Here is a 19,303-nt window from a genome sequence, read left to right as displayed (position 1 = left end):
GAAAGAAATGGAGTCGAGCAAAATCTTGAACGGCGAGTCGGTGCGGAGAGCGCATTAGTCCGTAAATAGACTAGGGCACAAGCAAGGCTTGGCACTATCACAGCCTCGAAATCTTTTCAGGCAACATTCCAACTACGACACTCTGTCCAATCCACATAATATATAATCACCCTCTTTCTTCCCATGTCTGGCGACTTTCCTTGAGATTGTCCTCATTCCATCTTACCCAGGATCTAATATGAGCGGCGGCGGCGTTGATATCATGGACAGATTCTGGAGCACGCCTCCGGTCACGCGGTTGGTGAATCCTTTGCATCTCCTTGCCCGAGCTCGACACGTCTAACAATGCCAAAGGACGATTGTAGCTGCAATGTTTGCAGAATCTGCACTGGTCCATTCAGGTCTGGTATCTGGCATGCGGATCATCTATCACACACCTTGGATATTCAAGTTCCCTCCTGAGCTTTGGCGGCTACTTTCCTCCTTCCTCTTGACGGGTGGTGGCTTTTCCTTTGTCTTCGACCTGTACTTCAGTGAGTTACCATCCTCTCCTCCCTGATCCACGTCTAACTCTATCAGTGTACACATATGCCTCTGGCCTAGAACTGAATTCTCCTCGCTTTGCACAACCGGGCGACTTCTTCACCTATGTCCTTTTCGTGGCAACTGCCATCCTGGTCAGTCCTCCAGCTTTTTCTCTCTTCATCCAGACATTCCCATTTTTACCCCCAACACCTCGCATATCTGCCCGCCCAGCCATTTCTAGCTGAAGCGGTTCCTGGAAACGAGGGAGATTACCCCTGTGGCACATAAAATTCCCTTCATTCGCAAAACTGTCAATAGGACTTTATGCGGCACAGGCATGGTGGTGGCTCCATTGAGAAAGCTGTTCGTGAACATTCAATTTGCGTTTGGCGGTTTAGGCTTCCTACATCACAACACATTGCAACAACTGGTCTTCCACACCGTCGTAATGTCGGTCTACTGACTTTGGAGAAGGTATCTGGAGGGCTTGTCCTCGGTGGCCACGTCTTTACCCAGGCCCTCCTTCTTGCCCTCATTTACACTTTTGCCCAGGATAACAGGGGCAAGAAAGCACATTTCATCATACTCCAAATCCCAGTCGAGCTGCTCCCTTGGGCTATGCTCACGTTGACCCTGATAATGGGCGGGCCGCAGGCAGCCCTGCAACAAGCCACTGGCGTCTTTGCCGCTCACCTCTACGACTTTCTCACAAGACTGTACCCAACCTTCCAGGGAGGCAGAAATTACATACAAACTCCAGCAGCAATCAAGAGATATTTTGGCGCAGATCGAAGCGCATTCACTCACAAAGCCTATGGCACGAGCTTCAGACCCGGCCAGAGCGTCCCCCAGCAGCAGTCTCGCGGTTGGACTAGTGGCTTTTCAAACTCTTGGGGTGGTAGGGGCGCCGGCCGGCGGCTGGGAGGCGACTGAGGGTCCTTTGCTCAGCGATATATTGTGAACAACCTGTATAACAGCATTTGATGAGACATGAGATACCCGCCAATCAGACATGTTCAATACTGAAGAACAATGCCATCGTCGTCCTCAAGGATGGACTCCTCTGCCAAGACCAACTTGCAGCTGAAACATGTTGGACCTCAGGGGTCGATCCACATGGAATCCACAGCCTTGTCTTCTCCACGGGTTTCATACGTTTCTCGTCTCACGGCTCCAGTGTTTCCGGTCAATCCTCTTCCACATTCTGGATGCGCCCATTGTGACTCGCTACCGCCAAGATGGACCTGCCACATCACATGCTCCAAAGTTTGCTTGACGAGGACAAGATGCGTCTCGAAGCATATGGGGAAACACTGTCCACGCAATGCTTGAGCCAGACTTCTCGCTTGCACTGGATACAGGCGTGAACTCGCACGCATAGTCGTCAGAGGGATCCTCTGGATCGACAAAAACCATGCATTTTGAGGCTGTGCATTCAACGAAGCTCAGTCACGGCCGCTACGATGGTCGTGCTTCCCTGTCACCAGTCCACGGACTCATTGCTGCGAATGCAAGAGAATTGTGGTTCTCGAGTATCACGTTGTGGATTCGCATCACAAAGACTGGATCGTGACCATGCAAAAGCAAGGAGAAGGAAAATCTTTTCTTTTCAACCCTTCGATATATATGAAAGCCTTCTCCCCCTTCTATCCTCCTGAGTCTCTCAACATCCCGTGCCCTTTCCTCTCTTTTTGCATTTGATACCACCGCAGGCAGGTCCTGCTGCAACTTGCCTTCATTTCGCTCACATAGCCTTGCCTTCCTTTGGTTCACTTGTCCCTGAATCTCTCGCTCTATTAGAGAAAACAGGTTGTCCTTTCACTTTTCACACCAACACAATGGGCCGGTTCCTTATGCTTTTCACTTTCAGTTTCTCCTTTCTGCTCTTGCCTGGCGTCCTCGCCGGCTTGGACCCAAGGCACAACCTCCCGTCGTTGGCGTTGACCGCCGCTCTTTCTGTCCCGGGCTTCTTTGCCCCTGCAGTCTCTGGCTATGTCCTACCAGTGACGACGACCCGCGAGGAGTTGGCGTGGAGACGTGACTCTCTCCTTCCACGCAAACACAATGACCACAAACATAATGGTGGTGGTGCTGGCGCTGCTGCCGCCAGTGCCAACACCACAAGCACCCAAAATACAACCGATGCCGCTGCTGCGTGCATGGCTGCGGCCATGGAAGCTGCCGTCAATCAGACCGGCGTGGCCAACGTCACCGAGGCCGTGGCCATGAGCAACACCTCCATGTCCGCCATCGCCAGTGCCTGTGCCGGGAATTCCACGGATCTCGTCCAAGCTGTGGCCGCGGCGACGAATGATACCGCAGCCTCAACCAACGTCACCAGCGACGCAACCGCAAGTAACAGCACAATCGACGACAGCTCTTCAACCAATTCTTCCTCATCAGCTGACACCGGGACCGGAAACGGTAACGGTAACGGTAACGGTAATGGCAATGGCAACGGCAAAGGACGAGGCAAAAACAACAATGATGCCACCACCGACAACGCGAACAACAACAACGGCAACCCCATTAGCGCGGTCATCGACGACGCCTTGCAGGTTCTCGACTCCGTCATCGGCAAGCGCGGCGACGCCGACGACGTCGCCAAGATGACCAAGCGCGACAACAAGTACCGCGACAGCGTGGTGCGCAAGAAGTGGGTGGCCGGCCTGGACGAGAGGGCGTTCTGAGCATATATAGCCATATGTTCTCGCCTAAGTGTTCGATGTATTTGTATGGAGGTCCCATCTGCGGACGGCATTCGAAGCTTTGTACAGTCGTCCCCTGCCCCTGGGAAAAAGAAGGGGGAAAACAATTGGTTCTGGAATGCCAGAAGCATGGCTCGGAGGTCGAAACGGAATTTGAACAAATATGGAGTCCTGGCAGAGGTCTTTTTCGAAAATTTCAGGGCAACAACGAACGGGAAGAAAAGAGAAAATGTATGAATTGAATGCAATGCAATGCGATGCGATGAAACAGGGGGAAAGAAGAAAAGGGATAGATGCCTCAGAGATTCCGAGAGGCAAGGAAGAATTAGCGCACGTCCATAGACAAGATGAAAAAAAGTTCGTGTAAACATGAACATGAACCAGATGATCAGTTGGAATTATCCATTCGTTCGATGAGATTCCTAGGAAGCCCGTCTCGACCCTACTCATCAGCTTGCCTCGTACAATGTGCCATGTGAAACCTTGATGACTCCGTAGCTATGCTCTGAGGTGATTGTAACTGAAGGAAATCTCCCGAATAGCTCCTGTTTTCCTTTCCTTTTGCCCTCCGCCATACATTGATGTATGGTGTATGGTGTATGGTTGGATGCCGAGGAATATGTTGAAGTAGTTGAAGCACTGAATGAATAGAAGGTAATGAGCCCTCCTGCTATGCAAACCACGACTGCTCGCTTGTCGCGTAGCTAGTGAAACATGCCAAGTGTGAAATCGACGCCCGTGTCCCAAGTTGCCGGTCTCCGCCTTCGTTCACCCGGCGCCAATGTTGTCGAATTGAACCCTCAGTTGATGTTGACTCGTACAAGGTATCGGAGTCTGATCTGAGCCACATCGTAAACGATATATTCATTGTAGAGAAGGTATGCATTGGACTCGTTGGTGGGACCCGGCGGATGGTTGACGACATCAGGCATTTTGACCCCTTTCAAGCTCGGATGAACGCAGCTAGCATCTTTCCAGACCGAAGGCCCAGTTTGACCGACACCCCAGGTGGAAATACAGCCTCTCTTCTGGACGCGATCACCAGCATTGGAATCGGCATCTGTAAGTTTGAGAGACGGTTTGCCCAGTTCAGCCTCACAAAGAAGGAGTAGTCCAGTCCCGGCACTGTTGTACGTTGCACAGTAGTTAGCACTCTTGGAGCTCATATCCGCAAGATACACGCCTTTGCCAAACATGTACCCTGATACGGGGGCTTCGGGTGGTGCAATTCGCAAGCCTTGACTGAGGATGCCACCGAAGTTGCTGACGCGGGACCCATGCCAGAGTAAGCGGCGATCACTCTTTGATCCGAGATTGGCATACGGAGACTCTTCGAGTCGGTCAGATTCACCACTGCGCTCAATACGGAAGATATCCTGGACTGCGTATGTGACGCCATGGGTGCTGCCAGTTGACTTGTTCAGGTAACAGAAGATCTCGGAGAATTCTTGACTGTCTTGATCCAAAGGAATCATCTCTTTCATGCCGAGTCCCTGGTATTGTCTATCCAGCATGTGGAGAGACTTGTGTTCCTCAACTGCGGCGGATTTCATAATCTCGTTGGCCAATTGCATATCTGTCAACGTCTCCAGGAGTTGAATTTCTCTCTGCATCACAGTTAGCTTTAAGACGAGCACGAGACTGACGGCACTCATTCGCAAGTACCTTAATGGAATTCATATCCCTGAGAACGGGTAAAGACCGACGACCAACGACGTGTGGCACAAGTGAGAAGTACTGATTGCTTCTGTCCATGACAGCTTGACCTGGTTGTTCTCCCAAACCGGTGGCAACAGAAGGGTCGGCAATGAGCAAGGCCAGATCTTTGAGGACTTCGTACCCCTTGAGGAGAGTCTTCTTGCTGAGTTTTCCAAGCGGCATTTTGCTGGCGTCGTAATCGAAGTCGGCCATGGTATTGTTGAAAAACTGCAGGTTGAAGATCAGCTCCATCAGGCGCTGGACCGGCGGCATGAGTTTGCTCTCGGCGAAGACCTTTTCTTTCACGGGACCGTCACCTTTCCGGGTCACTTGCGCGGCCCCTTTCTCACCTTCGTCCTCCGAATCTGCGTAGTTGATTTCGAGATATGCGTACTTGCCCTTTCTGGACGGTGCATCCCTATTCTCCCAAGTGAGACCAGCCTTCTCTTTAAATTTCACCCCAAAATACGAAAGAGCATCATCAAGGGAGCCGTCACCCAGCATCTTATTCTGACCTCTTTCACCAACACGACCCCAGCGTGTCCCTGTGATATTGTTAGGCTCCGAGGTCTGTATTGTCGATACAGCATTTTGGGGGGGAACCTCCGGCAATACTGATGCGAACATCCAGGGAACTTACAAGTATAGAATCCACTGGTGGATCTCAAGAGTTGTAATCGATAGAACTTGTTGTTGTTCACTTTTGCATCAGACTTGTTTAGGGTGGCGTCATATATCACGCCGCTGTCGTCCACATGAACAGTGAAGCTGGGAGCGGAAGGGACAAAATGATCCACTGGAACTTTGATGGGAGTGGTGGTTGTGGCTGGGGTAGGTTCACCGGCTGCTTTGGATGGCCTGGATTTCTTGGTTGGTATTGGGTTATCCTCATCGTCATCATCCTTGCGAGAGCGCTTTGACGACCTGGTCGCCGCCTTTTGAGACGGTGACAGACCGTTGCCATTCGCTATGCCATCATCGTTGGTGGGCGAGCTCTCAAGAAGATATTGGTCGATGTCAACCGGCGCACTTGAGGCCAAAGACGCAGCGAGCCACTCGTAAGAGACAACTTGCGTATCGACATTCTTTTGGGCTTGGGTTATACGGTTGAGTTTCTTCTCAAACTGAGCATGAGTGGTGATGAGGTGGGTACACTGATCCGGCTTGGTAGTGTAAGAACCACCGCAGTTGGCGATGTCAGTCTTCAGTTGCGCAACAGTCTTGTGCGAGAGCTCGGGGTGTGCGCTGAGAGAGTAAGAAGCGAAGCTGATGATGACGCCGTCCAGAGAAGGGCTAGCAGCTTGAGGAGGTGGCTTGATTCGAACCATTTTGGCTTGGGCGCTGAATCAAGAGAGGTTGCGAGATGTCACGGAGGTAGAAGAGCGAAAGCGACAGACCTTTCTTATTTAAGACATTTTAAGAAGTGAGACAGGGCAGTCCGAATCGACGAGAGAAGCGTGTGAGGGCAAAGGCAGCAGCTCCCTTTCTTCAGGCAGTTGGTCGATGGTGGAGCAGATGTGCAGGTGAGAAACAGGCAAAGCTTCAGGCTTCAATTCACTAAACGCGTCGGGGCCAGAATCAGTCGACACGAGATCACATGATCCACAGCTGATGACGTACATGGGCGCTGCGTTGAGGGCACCGGCAAAGGGAAATCATCGGCGGAGTGGCATCCAAATACCACAAACAAACAGCCTGAGGGCCACGACACTTGCGGGCGCAAAGAATGGCTGACAAGACTCAAATTGACACAAACCCTTTCTTGCGACGGCCGCTATACATCTACGACCTACCGCCAGAACTGCTGTTAACCCTAACTCTTGCCGGAGGAGATCACTCGCAGCCCCAGCCGCAAGAGTCCCGCTCTGAAGGTATACCTGCCGATCGAGAGAATACTCCCAGCGAAGACGGTGTTGCAAATTCAACATCATGTGCGCTCTGCAGAGTCACCTTGGACAGTGTCCAGGACCAGCGACTCCATGTCAAGTCGGATTTCCACCGCTACAACATCAAACTCAGCATAAAACAAATCCCTCCAGTTGACGAAGCCACTTTTACGAAGATGATCGGTGACTTGGACGAGTCACTCTCAGGGTCAGACTCGGAGGGTTCAGATGAGGAAGATGAAGAGGAGGCAAAAGGCGGAGACAGCACACTAACTTCTCTGCTACGGCGGCAGGCCAGGATATCTCATCCAGCTGCGACCGATGACACGGAAGCCTCCAAAAAGCGTGGGTTCGGCAGTGCTCCGTTACTATGGTTAACAAGCCCTAAGATCGGAAACGACGTTGGATTAGGCGTCTATCGAGCCATATTGTCGAACGAGGAGCAAGAACAAGCATCCACTTCTCTTGTGGAAATTCTCCAAAAGAAGCAGCTCAAACCGATAGTGGCAAAACAGAGTGGGAGGACGAACGGAGACTCATCACAGGCTGGTGGTAAAGATCCCCATTTCTTCCTGTGCATGATTGGGGGCGGTCATTTTGCCGCCATGGTCGTCTCGCTGGTGCCAGAGTTGAGGAAAGGCCCCGGCGGGATTGAGGAGCGCCACGCTATCGTTAGGGCTCATAAGACGTTCCATCGATATACCACGAGACGGAAACAAGGTGGCTCTCAATCCGCAAATGACAACGCGAAAGGAAACGCCCACTCTGCGGGTTCATCCATCCGGAGGTATAACGAGATGGCCCTGGAAGCGGACGTTAGAGCAGTGCTATCGGAATGGAAAGGGATGGTCGACTCCGCCGAACTACTGTTTATTCGAGCTACCGGAAGCACCAATAGAAGGACTTTGTTCGGACCTTACGATGGCCAAGTCTTAAGAAGCAACGACAAGAGGATACGCGGCTTCCCTTTCAGCACACGGCGAGCGACGCAGGCCGAGCTTTTACGTTCGTTTCAAGAGCTGACCAGACTCAAGGTCGGCAAGCTTGTTGAACCAGCGGCTGAGAAGCAATCACTTGAGAAGGCTGCTGCGAAGGAGTCGAAACCGAAACCTCAAGCCCAGAAGCTGAGTAAGGAGGAGGAACTGGCACAGTTTCATACTTCTCAGCTACAAGGCCTAATTCGACGTTCAAAGGCACCTGGCGTCTTACTTTATTTGACCAAGAACGAACTATCCCCGGATTTCACCTTCTTCCCTCCTTCTGACCACCATCATGCCCCGACTCCGCTCCACCTTTCTGCGTCGACCAATTCACCAGCATTAGTATTGGCCCTCCTTACCAAGACGAAGGCTGACCCGACCGTAAAGAACGGCGACGGCAAAACAGCATACGAAATCGCTGGCGACGCCAAAACGAGAGACGCCTTCCGCATCGCTCGTCACCAACTTGGTGAAAAAACCTTCGACTGGTCCGCAGCGCATGTCCCCTCGCCACTCTCGCAAGAAGAAGCTGATGCAAAGACGGCACAGGAAAAAGCGGCCTCTGAAGCGGCGGAGGCACAGCGCAGAAAGGCTGGCCTAGAACATCTCCGGCTGGAGGAGGAAAAGCGCAACTTGACCAGGATAGAAAGGAAAGCCGGAGCTGGCAAGACGCTCGCAGCCGCAGTGGAGAAGACTGGCGCAGAGAAGCGAGAGGAAGAGGTGCGCGGATTAACCCCCGAAATGCGCATGAGGCTGGAGAGGGAACGGAGGGCAAGGGCCGCTGAGGCGCGGATCCGACGCATGCAGGACGCGGGCTGAGTTAGCCTTGCTTCACGAGATGCTTGAGAGCCGTGAAGGTGATCTAATTGGCGTCTTTTTCAGATGGCAGTCTTTTTCCGGCAAGCGAATCTATTGGAAAGCCCAAAAGTGCAAGTCGTCTAGGTTCATGATCTTCTCCCCTTGCGAGCGACATACGCTCGTCGACAAAGATCAGTCTCGCCTGCCTGATTGTGTGTCGATGCGCAAAATATCTACAATTCTCAGCCTCGTCGCTAGTGGAGCCAACACCCTCCGACCTCAAAGACAGCTACTCTCTATCCTCGTGCCACTCACTCACTTACCACCTCTCACACCACAATCTCGTGCTCCTTGAACAAGGGGAAATGCCGCATCAGATAATCCCGGGCCTCTTGGTAGTCCTTCTCCAGCACTTGCATGTGGCGCTCGCTCCGGATGGTGATGTCGCACTTGTACCCGTTGGGGCGGATGTTGAAGCCGTCCGTGTAGTCGTACGTGTCGTACACGTAGCCCTTGGTCGGGCGGATGTCGAAGCACCACAGCACGCGCGCCATGGCGATGTACAGGTTGTTCGAGGCCAGGTCGGCGCCAGGGCAGATGCGGCGGCCCCAGCCGAACGACGAGTGGCCCAGCTTCGAGGGGTGGGGGTTACCGCGTTCCAGGGGCGTGGACGCGAGGTATTCCTTGGGCAGGTAGCCCAGCGAGGCCGGGTCGTCGACGTCGAGGAAGCGCAGCGGGTTGAAGTGGTCCGGGTTCGGGTAGTATCGCTCGTTGAGGTTGATGGCCCAGCTGTTGCCGAGGATGTTGGTGCCCTTGGGAATGTAGTAGCCGTTGTAGGTGTCTGCTTCCGTGCTCGCGTGCGGTGTGCCGCCCAGCACGGCCACGGGGCGCCAGCGAAGGGCTTCCTTGCAGATGGCTTTGATGTACGGAAGTGAGGCTTCGTCCGTGTAGCCCGGCAGGCGGTCTTGGCCGATCACCGCGTCGAGCTCGGCGTGCGCGGCCGCGAGGACTTCTTGGTTATTGATGATGGCCAGAATCGCGGAAGACAGGGTCGATGCCGTGGTGTCTGCGCCTGCGCCAAATACCGAGGCCGGTAAACTCGCGAAGTCCCTTTCGCGCAGAAGGGCGAATGCAGAAGGATCTGCAGCGCGGTTCTCCAGCAGCTGCTTGGCCAGACTGTTGGGAAGCGGCGGAGCACCGGGTCTCTTTGCATTTTCAATATCCTCGCGGACGTAGTCGAGCAATTGGGCGTTGGCTTGCTCTTCTTCCTTGCCCCAGGATTTGATTTCTCGCTTCCAAGGCGCCAAAGCATCGGGGACATGCTTGAGAATGGGGAATGACTCAACAAGATACCGACCGGGGACATTGAGGGCAGCATTCCAATGCATGATCTTCATCCGTTGGCGGATGATCGGCGATTGCATACTGTCAATACGGTGTCCATAGGCGATGGTAAACACGATCGATGCCGTGAACCGGTTCAGGAGATTGTCCAAGTCTTCTGGATGCTCGAGGAGTTGATGACAGAGACGTGCGGCTTCGGCTTCCTGGACGGGTTTATAGTGCTGAAGCGCTTTCTGGGTGAGCACACTGTGCAGGGCTTTCCGACGTACAGACCAGTCTTTTCCGTATGGTTGCACGAGGATACTGCTCATATCCCAGAAGATCTCCCCCATGGCAACGAAACGAGGGCGCGAGCTGTACTTGTGGGAGCGCTTCTCGAGCAAATCCACCGCCACATTGGGATCAGAAATGATCACAGTCGGCCGCCGACCGAACCACAAGGTGTAAATAGGCCCGTATTTCCTCGACCATTCCTGAAACTGAATCCATGGGTACTTGGCTGGAACGTCCAATTTGTTACCGATGAATGGCAAAGGCTGAGGCCCTGGCGGCATTCGTTTCCATAGAATGACATCGTGAATCACGACACCAAGCACTCCCAGGAACAACAGACCTGTCACACCGGACCAGACGTAGAAGATAGTCAACCAGCTCATCTTTGATGGAGTCTTTCGACACAGCAACAATTTCTTGCTTCAAAACGCTGCCAGGGAGAATCGCTTGATCGTGGAAGCGTGGCAGCTTATTGGTCTCAGCGAGAAGCAACAACAACGAAGGAGCAAGACTCACAGCTATGAAACAATTCCTCCACGAATATTCAGAGGACGCACACAGAAGAGAGAATCCAGGAAAATTGGGGAGCTACCGGAGCATTGCCGCTGTATCCCCCTCCACCGATTCTGGAATCTGGCAGCAACCTACTAAACAAACCTCTTCTTTAGGTCAATGGCGCATTCATCATTGGCGGGAGAAGGACCTGCCACATTGACTGGGCTGCTTTTCATGGAGCGAAGATCCGCTCTTCGTGGGGCGGCAGCGCATGTGCGGAGAAGGCCCATCGTACGCCAGAGCCCGACTATGGTCGAGATCTTCGGCAGTTGTGAGTGTTGACCAGGTGCCGGAAAACCCCCGTCTCAGGCTTTCCTTCTCCATGCCGTGCATCGATTCTCGATTTGGATAGTGGACGGTGCTGGTGGGCAACCCACTCGTGGGAAAGACCATGGGAACAGTCGATGGTGCCTGGGGCCGAGAGAGTGTTGAAGCGACCAAAACATACAACCATTTCCATGAAAGAGATCTGGAAGGTTTTATATCGCCTCGCATGAAAAGCCTCCTCGGTTTAGCCTTGCCTTCTGCATTTTCAACGAGCATTGTGACGAAAGCGACCTATACAAGATGTCCAGCTTCGCGAGGTTACCGGCCTCTGGCATCAAGGTGATCATTGTCGGTGCTGGATTCGCCGGACTATGTGCGGCAATAGAATGTGATCGAAAGGGCCATTCCGTGATATTGCTTGAGAGAGTCGCTGAACTGAAACCGCTAGGGGATATCATTAGCTTTTCATCAAACTCTGGTCATATCTTTGAACGATGGGAAGGTGTGGTCGAGGAGCTAGAACCAATTAGCCATCACAGTGAAGGTCTTGATTTTTATGATTGGAAAGGAACCTTCGCTACGAGGCAAATATGGGATGTCGAGAAGCAATGGGGCAGACGGATCAATGGTCATAGGGGGGAGATCCACAATGTTGTCTTCGAGCACGCCAAAGCGAGAGGAATTGATATCCGACTTGGTCAACAAGTGACGGATTACTTCGAGACGGACACAGAAGCGGGTGTGATTGTGAACGGCGAGAGGCTGGCGGCCGACTGTGTGTTTGCAGCCGAAGGTGTTAAGTCAGCAGGAAGGAAGATTGTGCTCGGTTTTGAAGACCGACCCAAGGCCTCAGGATATGCGGTGTATCGATCTTGGTTTCCCTCGGACGATCTAGCCAAGAATGAAAGGACGAAGCATTTGGTGGTCAACGGCGATTCTCATTCTGGCTGGGTAAGCATGGTACTCTCCTGCTCAATGTACCACTCTCTGATTTTTGCTGCAGATCGGCGAAGACAAGCATTTCCTGGCCGCATCAATAAAGAACGGTACCGAGTTCAGCTGGGTCCTGACGCACAAGGATGATGCGGACATTGATGAGGATTGGCAATTCCCGGGCGACAAGGAGGAAGTCAAGCGGAACCTGCAAGGCTGGGCTCCAATAGTCCATGACATTGTTGACGCCACTCCTCCAGAGCGCCTCGTCGATTATAAGCTTGTCTTTCGAGATCCATTGCCAACCTTCATCTCGCCGAAGGCTCGGATTGCACTGATCGGTGATGCGGCACACCCGTTTTTGCCAACATCAATCCAAGGAGCAAGCCAATCAATGGAAGACGGAGTGACTCTTGCTATCACATTGGAGAAGAGCGGCAAGGACAATGTTCCTCGAGCCATCCGGGCATATGAAGCCATCCGATATGAGCGTGTCCACCGAGCGCAGCAGACTGGGATCACGACGCGCGAGCAGTGGCACAAGGCCGACTGGGACAAGATATGGAAGGACGTCAAGTCTTTGCACTTGAAGAGGGAAGCGTGGCTTCTGGATTTCGACGCAGAGAAACACGCGTATGAAGTTGTAGACGATGTGCTGAAGAAGCTGGATCGAGGCGCATCGGTAAAGACTGACAGCGTGACGGAGCAATCGACTTCAAATGGAGTGCAGACGATGCTTGCTCAAGAGATTGACCAGCTCGCATAGCTCATAAGAGAGCAGCAGCAAAAGCAGTGTTAGACCATGTAACTGAGAAACAAGGATGATTGAGTCCAAGGTCATCAGCTGGTGATGGTGACGGGCACTTCCCGCGCAGGTGGTCGCTCGATGCGGCTCTTTTCGCACGTCCGCCCGAGTCTTATTCTGACTTCTTCTCTCCCACTCTCTACCGTGTTTTCTACATGCATCTACGCTTCAATGACAGATCTGCTATCTTCACAGCCTCCCTGCGAGTGCCTCTGACTTATGCATTGAGTAAAACTTGCTATTAGCGCGGAGTTGATCCACTGCCTTTTTCCTGGGACCGCCGGAATCAGTGTTCACCTCTATACCCGCCATGACCACAGACATGCCCAAATCCAAGCTGGACGAATCGCCGTCAGACAGAGCACAAAGATTGGAGGGGACTTCGCAAAGCCACGAACCCCCAAACCAGCAGCTACATTCTCAAATCTTGCTCGAAGCCAGCAATACAGGTGGAAAGTGGTCGACTCGAATCTGAGATACACCTCCACGTCTGAAAGTCAGCTCAACTGCCGGGATACTGTCACCCCAGAGGGCGTTCTCGAAACGAGTATCACTATCGTGAAGAGATGGAATTCCACGCAAGCTTGTCTCGAAAGACTGATCGACAACCGTGCACCATCCGAAGACGAACCCCACCATATCCCACTTGGTCGAGCTGGGGTAGATGCATGTCCTAATGCGTCTTGCTCAATCTACACCATAGTGCACCGCTGATCCCCAGACGCAAGTCGCCCACGCCTGGTGACCCTCTTCAGTGCTCGTCAGTGGGAGTATTCCGGCATTCCCTCGCGAAAAATTCCGACTGCTGCGGCAATGGACTCTTGAATTCAGATGCACAGGCGAGGCTTTATGCCACTAATCCTCAGAGTACCACTTCCGATCCATCTCGCCCAACGTCTACTGGGCAGCCCAGGCAGCGGGACAGCCACTCTCGCTTGCTTCTAGCACATGCTCAAACGCTTGCAGGGGTCTGGCACCACAAGCAAAACCTCTGCGTCCAGAACAGTGCGGAGGGGGTTGCGGACATCTTTCAATACTTAACCTGGAGCTTTCCCAGAGTACACAGCAGTGTTTTCCTCTCCCAGCCTCGCCACTGGCTTCATACCGAGAAAACAATATCTGAACAAGATGCCTTTCGGAATCCTCGACTGCAAGAAATTGGAAAATGTGCCTGGCACGTCTTTCATGAGCGATCAGGATGACCTGCCAGCAGAGTACTCCGAGATTCCGCGAGAGTTGCTGAAGCATGGGAAGGGCAGGTTTTCAAACATCATCCTGATTCCTCAGCCCTCGGACTCTCCAAATGATCCTTTGAATTGGCCACAATGGAAGAAGGAAATGATTCTCCTCATTGTCTCGCTCTCCGCCGCCGTCGTGGGAGCGTTCGGTCCCATGTTGAGTCCCGGTTTCGTTGAGATATCGGCTCAACTCCACATCACGGTCGAAATCTTGTCCCAGGCCACCGCGTGGCTGATTCTCACCATCGGGCTCGGATTGTTCTTGACCAATCCTTTGGCCAAAATATACGGAAAGAGACCAATCTATATCCTTGCCAGCTGCATCATGTTTGCTTGCTCTGTTTGGGGTGCGAAGGCCGGCAATTACAGCAGCTTCCTGGCTTCAAGGGTGATTAGTGGTGTTGGCATGGCACCGTATGAGGTACTCGAAATCCAATCCCGAAACCGCGAAATGTGCTAATCTGTGTTGCACATAGGTCCTTGTCCAATGTACCATTGGTGACCTCTACTTTGTTCACGAAAGGGCCACCCGAATTGCGGTGTGGAACTTGTTTCTCCTGACGGTAATTCTCCTTGCAAACTTTCACCTCCGTCAAAACCCTTTTACTGACCCTGAATCAGGGAATCTCTGGTGGCGCCTTAGTTGCTGGATACATAATCGAATATGATGGGTATGAATGGACCTTCGGGGTATGCGCCATCATGTTCGGCGTGCTCATGTTCGCCGTATTCTTCTTCGTCCCTGAAACCACGTATCGACGAGACGCTGTCGTGGTGGTTCCGGTTGCCGATACAGTCGGCACTGATCCTGAGAAGCCTGGTGCACAACACGTCCACATGAAGTTGGGACACGAACACGATATCTCTCAAGCTCAGGGAGAGAAGGACAAACATCTGTCTTATACTGTCACGCGTGGATCCGCTGAACCCAAGATGACATTCTGGCAGTCGCTGAGGATTTTCACTGGACGATACAGCTATGCTCCGATCTACAAGATCTTTACACGCCCTGTGTTGCTTTTCTTTTATCCAGCGGTATTTTGGGGATTCCTCATGTATGGCACGACCTTGACCTGGATTGTTGTCTTCTGTAAGTTCTCTCGTTGGCTCAACAATTTGTCAGAGGGACAAAAGCTAACAGGATATCTGCAGCTGTGGTCAACGGAGTGATATTGTAAGTCCCCTCCATTTGTCGCACCTCCGGACCCCGTCGCTCTCAGCGCAGGCTGACCGATTTCCGCAGTGTGGCTCCGCCTTACAACTTTTCGGTATCGCAGGTCGGGCTGATCAGCTTGTCTCCTTTTATCTTGACGTTGATCGGAGAGGTCATCTCCGGGCCCCTCAACGATGCGATTTGCCTATACTTGACAAAGAAGAACAAAGGAATCTACGAACCTGAATTTCGACTTGTACTGATCATCGTTGTCATCATCCTCGGCACCGTGGGTTTCTTTGGATTCGGGGCGACGGTGCATTACCAGACGCATTGGCTGGGGCCAGTCTTGACGTTTGGGTTTGCAAACATGAGTTTGGCCTTTGCATCGACCTGTGTCTTTGGTTATGTGATCGACTCCTACCCCAAGTTGAACGAGGAGGCATTTGTGGCCATTAACGCCCGAAATCTCCTGACCTTTGGCCTGACCTACTTTGTCAACAATTGGCTGGCTCAAGATGGCCCCTTGGAAGTCTTCTGCATCCTGGGAGGGCTCTTCTTGTTCGTCTGTCTCTTGACGATCCCTCTCTGGTGAGTTTTGCGTCTGCGATGCATTTTGCAGGTACCCCTAGCCGTCACAAGGCTGACTCCCGAGCAGGATATTTGGCAAGCGAATCCGGTCCCGGATTGGCAGGACCGCGTGGCTTCAGCGGTATATGAATGACGATTTCTAAGGTGAGGGGGGTGACAAATGACTGATCCGTCCTAATTGCTCCCGTGGTCTGGGGCGTGGTGGTTAGTGGCGGATTTGGGTAAGAGCAGCAGCCTAATGGGGGCATATTCGCAGATGACAAGCCAGAATCTACATGCACCAAGCGGCCTTCCTCTTCGAGAATCTCAACTGGGGCTCTTCGCCTTGTCTCTCTCGTGGACGCAGTGGCCGCCGGACACGGGCTGTGGCTGATACCCGCCCAATCAATCAGCAGCTGAGATATTTAGAGGATGACCATGTTCCACTCCGCCACATCCGTGACGCGCCTGGGGGACGGCGAAGATGCCCATGGGTGCAATCAGCACGATCAGCGCCCAGAGGGTTTCAGGCCTCCATGATCCGTGGGCCATTGCACCCATGGGCTGCCCTCGAAACTTCTACTCCAGGCTCTGAGCAGTGGCCGGATACGAAGAGGGCCCTGCAGCATGCGTGATATCCCGTGTTCCGAGTAATGCTAGTGATTGCTGCAGCCCTAGATTATAATAGCAATCGATGGAGATGGCTTGGAACCACCACCCTTCCTGGTCCTCCGTTGCTGCCCGTCTATTATTTCATCAAATCCGGCCCTTGGAGCCCTAGAACCGCATGGCAGGCCAAACAATTCGCGCAGGATCCTGCTGAGAATGTATCATCTTGAAGGGCGTTGAGTTGATTATCGCCAGAATCACCCACAGTCTGCGGCCGCCACAAGCCCGTATTTCTTGCTCCGGATAGACTTCCATCCATTTCCCCTCCCTAAAAGGCCAAGATTATTCGCCTCAGCGAATCCAGGGTTTGGAGGGCGTGCGCTGGCCTTTTCCCGGCTCAGCTTCTTGTCAGCTTCGCAAATTGGACCTGGGGGGAAGAGGAGGCTACCACTGCATAAACCCTGTCACAGCTCTCCCTGCGCAATCTGACATCCTTCTGCCTGCGAGTTTTTTGCAGTCTTCATTTTCCTCGAAATCACATAGAAAACCCATCGACGAGTGCCTCAGCGAACGTCGCCATCGCTGCCCCTCCAGTACCCGACCTCCGACCTCCAGTGTGAAGTAGAGCGACACATCCGCGCCGACCGTTGCCAATATGAAGAAGAAATCCGTCTACACCAGCATCACTCCCATTCCCTCGCACATCCCCCGTCAGCTGGCCATTGACATGTTGCACAGTCATGGCGAAATCATCGAGCTGAATCCCCTCGTCATCGGCTACAAACCCATCAAAGCCCCTCAGACTGCGCCCGCCGACGAGTTCTTCTCCACATGGTATGAGATCAATGAGCGGATTCAGTATGTCCCGGGCATAGGAAAGGCAGGAGCAGGCAAGATATCCTTCAAAGGCTGTTTTCATGACATGCCGTGGGGTCTGCAGACACATGTCTATGCGCCCATGGGCGTGGACCTGCGCAACAAATGGCAGATTCGAGGCAACCAACCCGGCGAGCCTCCCGAGTCGAGGGAACTGGGAAGCAATGCTCCTCCCGAGGGTCTCTATCTCCGCGAAGACATTGAAATCAAGTGCAACCCCGCCATGGTTTCGTTTGTAAAGAAAGAGATGAAGGCGGCGTCAAAGACCATGGTTGACCGCTTGGTGAAGAAAGCAGAACTGATCGACGCTGGCGCACTGAGTGCAATGATGGAAGATGGCAGACTCAAGACCTTGAATCCTGCAGATCGCTCACAGACCTTCCAACAACATGGCCATTATTCGCCGTCCATGCTCTCACCCATTCCCCAGTCCGGGTTCCCCCAATCCCCCGCTGTCCCAACATTCCAACAGTCCGCATATGCAAGACAATCCATGTACGGCTCACCTGGCCCACAGTACTCGCCAGTACCGCCTGCTCAAGGCCTCGCGATTGAAATGGAAGGAAGTACACATTTTATTCAGGCACCACCGCCTCAACAGCAGCAACAACTGCATCCGCACTCGAACAGATTCTCGTCCGCAGTCTCTGAACTGTCGGCAAGCTCCCCGAACCAGAGCGACTTTCCGCAGAACAGCAGCCAGTCAGACCGGCAAAGCTATGCAGAGTCTGTCAGCTCGATGCCGAGCTCTGTACCCCACGGCGGAATGGCCTCTCCTGGCATGGAGAAGCGAGCTTTCCTGGCGGAGTTACCAGCTGGTGGCGCACATGCACCGAACAGGTCGCCCAGGAGCTCGGACCCGAATGCAATGTCGGCGCAAGCTCAACAGCAACAATACCGATATAACCCTCAGGATTATGCCCGGATGTCATGAGCTCATTTTGTTTTGATGGTGACGAGTTTCTTTTGTGACGATGTTGGGGATCTGTATATCGAACGCTTTCCAAGTCTTGTTCACCCCGTTCAGCTCGCAGAAGGCGTCCTTTGGTCAACTTAATCATTCACTACCGACCAGGAGCCATGAGAGGCGATGGTCCAGACCTTGGACAGTACTTACCCGTGTTGCATCACCGATCGTCAAGCCATGCCGGCTTGCAATGGTCGGCATAGACAATTCCAGCCGTTCTCCAAAGAGCGACGAGGAGGCACCAGCATGGCGTCAGGCTGCTCAAGATCTGATATCCCGAGACACCAGTCTCTCACCTCCACAGACTCCTGCGTTCAGTGGAACAGACACAGCCACTCACTTCATCTTCTGAACCCGCTTGCAAACATGATTTCTTCCCCGTCCTTTCGATTCCACAACAAATACCCCTTCCAGGAAATCAGTTTCGATATGTGACGAGGCTGCTTGAGAGGCCTCCTTATTTGGGTCGTGGTATAGGCTAGGTGAAAGAGGTGCTAAACGTGGATCTGGCACTTTTGAGCTATCTACTCCCTTGGAAATATGCAGAGACAGGAGCAACGAGAGCATACGCGAGAAAGGGTGTTTGTCGGGGATTGATCTGAATTTGAGCCGTAAATCATTTGGACAGATCTAGATGCGATGGAGTTTCACAATGATCCTCAAACTGACACCTGCCATGAATCTTTCTGATACTGCTGTCCGACGAGCCAGCCTCGCCCGTCAGCCTCGTACGTCAGCCTCGTCTTCGGCAGGGCAACAAAGTCCTGTCACGTGCCTTCGCAATTGACCTCGGTTCTGCTTCGACATCCTCTTCTCCTCGCCTCCGGGCTCCCTCCACAATCAGCGGCTGACTCGACTTACTTGTGGACGCTCTTACGGTCAAAATGCCATACGCTGACTCGTGGCTGCATGACTAATGCAATAAATCCACACGCCTACCCTGGAAGAGCCAGATATTCGACTTTCATCCACCAGCATGTGCTGAGCCTTGTCTTTGCTTTCCACCTGCCCGGAGCGAATGGTGTCTATAAAGGAAACCCAGCAAAGAATGTGGCTTGACGAATACACAGAAACTCCCGCTCGAGGATGAGGAGTCCAACTGAAGCGCCCGTACAAGA

General features: G+C 52.9%; 8 protein-coding genes across 9 annotated transcripts; 6 read left to right on the top strand and 2 right to left on the bottom strand.

The window, feature by feature from the left end:
* Positions 1–146: 146 nt before the first annotated feature.
* Positions 147–2,206, top strand: PV07_07172. Of its 2 annotated transcripts, XM_016394232.1 has the most exons (4): positions 147–297; positions 355–533; positions 580–677; positions 1,000–2,206. In XM_016394232.1, the coding sequence occupies exons 1-4, from the start codon at positions 239–241 to the stop codon at positions 1,456–1,458; spliced, it is 795 nt and encodes a 264-aa protein (XP_016247651.1). In that variant the 5' UTR covers positions 147–238; the 3' UTR covers positions 1,459–2,206. The 2 variants fall into 2 exon arrangements, with proteins under 2 accessions (XP_016247651.1, XP_016247652.1); XM_016394233.1 differs by having other exon boundaries at positions 580–2,206.
* PV07_07171 (uncharacterized protein) lies at positions 2,195–3,615 on the top strand. The gene has a single exon (XM_016394231.1). The coding sequence runs from the start codon at positions 2,364–2,366 to the stop codon at positions 3,213–3,215; it is 852 nt and encodes a 283-aa protein (XP_016247650.1). The 5' UTR covers positions 2,195–2,363; the 3' UTR covers positions 3,216–3,615.
* PV07_07170 (uncharacterized protein) lies at positions 3,616–6,434 on the bottom strand. Its single transcript, XM_016394230.1, has 3 exons — positions 5,572–6,434; positions 4,899–5,476; positions 3,616–4,840 (listed from the first exon to the last, which is right to left on the bottom strand). Exons 1-3 carry the CDS (start codon positions 6,257–6,259, stop codon positions 4,034–4,036), a joined length of 2,073 nt encoding a protein of 690 aa, XP_016247649.1. The 5' UTR covers positions 6,260–6,434; the 3' UTR covers positions 3,616–4,033.
* A 185-nt stretch (positions 6,435–6,619) lies between these two features.
* On the top strand, positions 6,620–9,041 carry PV07_07169 (uncharacterized protein). The gene has a single exon (XM_016394229.1). It carries the CDS (start codon positions 6,658–6,660, stop codon positions 8,614–8,616), a length of 1,959 nt encoding a protein of 652 aa, XP_016247648.1. The 5' UTR covers positions 6,620–6,657; the 3' UTR covers positions 8,617–9,041.
* PV07_07168 (uncharacterized protein) lies at positions 8,520–10,828 on the bottom strand. Its single transcript, XM_016394228.1, has 2 exons — positions 10,729–10,828; positions 8,520–10,680 (listed from the first exon to the last, which is right to left on the bottom strand). Exon 2 carries the CDS (start codon positions 10,593–10,595, stop codon positions 8,925–8,927), a length of 1,671 nt encoding a protein of 556 aa, XP_016247647.1. The 5' UTR covers positions 10,596–10,680; positions 10,729–10,828; the 3' UTR covers positions 8,520–8,924.
* A 506-nt stretch (positions 10,829–11,334) lies between these two features.
* Positions 11,335–12,733, top strand: PV07_07167 (uncharacterized protein; the record flags this gene model as incomplete). The annotated part of the gene is made up of 2 exons (XM_016394227.1): positions 11,335–11,985; positions 12,038–12,733. The coding sequence occupies 2 exons, from the start codon at positions 11,335–11,337 to the stop codon at positions 12,731–12,733; spliced, it is 1,347 nt and encodes a 448-aa protein (XP_016247646.1).
* A 1,051-nt stretch (positions 12,734–13,784) lies between these two features.
* Positions 13,785–16,117, top strand: PV07_07166 (uncharacterized protein). Its single transcript, XM_016394226.1, has 6 exons — positions 13,785–14,431; positions 14,487–14,573; positions 14,632–15,100; positions 15,163–15,184; positions 15,254–15,754; positions 15,822–16,117. Exons 1-6 carry the CDS (start codon positions 13,901–13,903, stop codon positions 15,895–15,897), a joined length of 1,686 nt encoding a protein of 561 aa, XP_016247645.1. The 5' UTR covers positions 13,785–13,900; the 3' UTR covers positions 15,898–16,117.
* An 880-nt stretch (positions 16,118–16,997) lies between these two features.
* On the top strand, positions 16,998–18,152 carry PV07_07165 (uncharacterized protein; the record flags this gene model as incomplete). Its single annotated transcript, XM_016394225.1, has 1 exon — positions 16,998–18,152. The coding sequence occupies one exon, from the start codon at positions 16,998–17,000 to the stop codon at positions 18,150–18,152; it is 1,155 nt and encodes a 384-aa protein (XP_016247644.1).
* Between the last annotated feature and the right edge of the window lie 1,151 nt (positions 18,153–19,303).

Source organism: Cladophialophora immunda, assembly GCF_000835495.1.
Source record: "Cladophialophora immunda strain CBS 83496 unplaced genomic scaffold supercont1.4, whole genome shotgun sequence".
Classification (NCBI taxonomy): Eukaryota; Fungi; Ascomycota; class Eurotiomycetes; order Chaetothyriales; family Herpotrichiellaceae; genus Cladophialophora; species Cladophialophora immunda.
Note: the sequence above shows the minus strand (reverse complement) of the source record. Positions and strands in the feature narration are given on the sequence as shown.

Bases quoted from the DNA above. Each gene is read 5' to 3' on its own strand.
- PV07_07172 (XM_016394232.1), top strand. From the start codon at position 239: ATGAGCGGCGGCGGCGTTGATATCATGGACAGATTCTGGAGCACGCCT. The intron at 298-354 runs GTTGGTGAATCC...ACAATGCCAAAG, and splicing joins AGCACGCCTCCGGTCACGCG to GACGATTGTAGCTGCAATGT. The intron at 534-579 runs GTGAGTTACCAT...TAACTCTATCAG, and splicing joins TGTCTTCGACCTGTACTTCA to TGTACACATATGCCTCTGGC.
- PV07_07171 (XM_016394231.1), top strand. From the start codon at position 2,364: ATGGGCCGGTTCCTTATGCTTTTCACTTTCAGTTTCTCCTTTCTGCTC.
- PV07_07170 (XM_016394230.1), bottom strand. From the start codon at position 6,259: ATGGTTCGAATCAAGCCACCTCCTCAAGCTGCTAGCCCTTCTCTGGAC. The intron at 5,477-5,571 runs GTAAGTTCCCTG...ACAATATCACAG, and splicing joins CACCAGTGGATTCTATACTT to GGACACGCTGGGGTCGTGTT. The intron at 4,841-4,898 runs GTACTTGCGAAT...ACTGTGATGCAG, and splicing joins GGGATATGAATTCCATTAAG to AGAGAAATTCAACTCCTGGA.
- PV07_07169 (XM_016394229.1), top strand. From the start codon at position 6,658: ATGGCTGACAAGACTCAAATTGACACAAACCCTTTCTTGCGACGGCCG.
- PV07_07168 (XM_016394228.1), bottom strand. From the start codon at position 10,595: ATGAGCTGGTTGACTATCTTCTACGTCTGGTCCGGTGTGACAGGTCTG.
- PV07_07166 (XM_016394226.1), top strand. From the start codon at position 13,901: ATGCCTTTCGGAATCCTCGACTGCAAGAAATTGGAAAATGTGCCTGGC. The intron at 15,101-15,162 runs GTAAGTTCTCTC...GGATATCTGCAG, and splicing joins GACCTGGATTGTTGTCTTCT to CTGTGGTCAACGGAGTGATA. The intron at 15,185-15,253 runs GTAAGTCCCCTC...CGATTTCCGCAG, and splicing joins GTGGTCAACGGAGTGATATT to TGTGGCTCCGCCTTACAACT.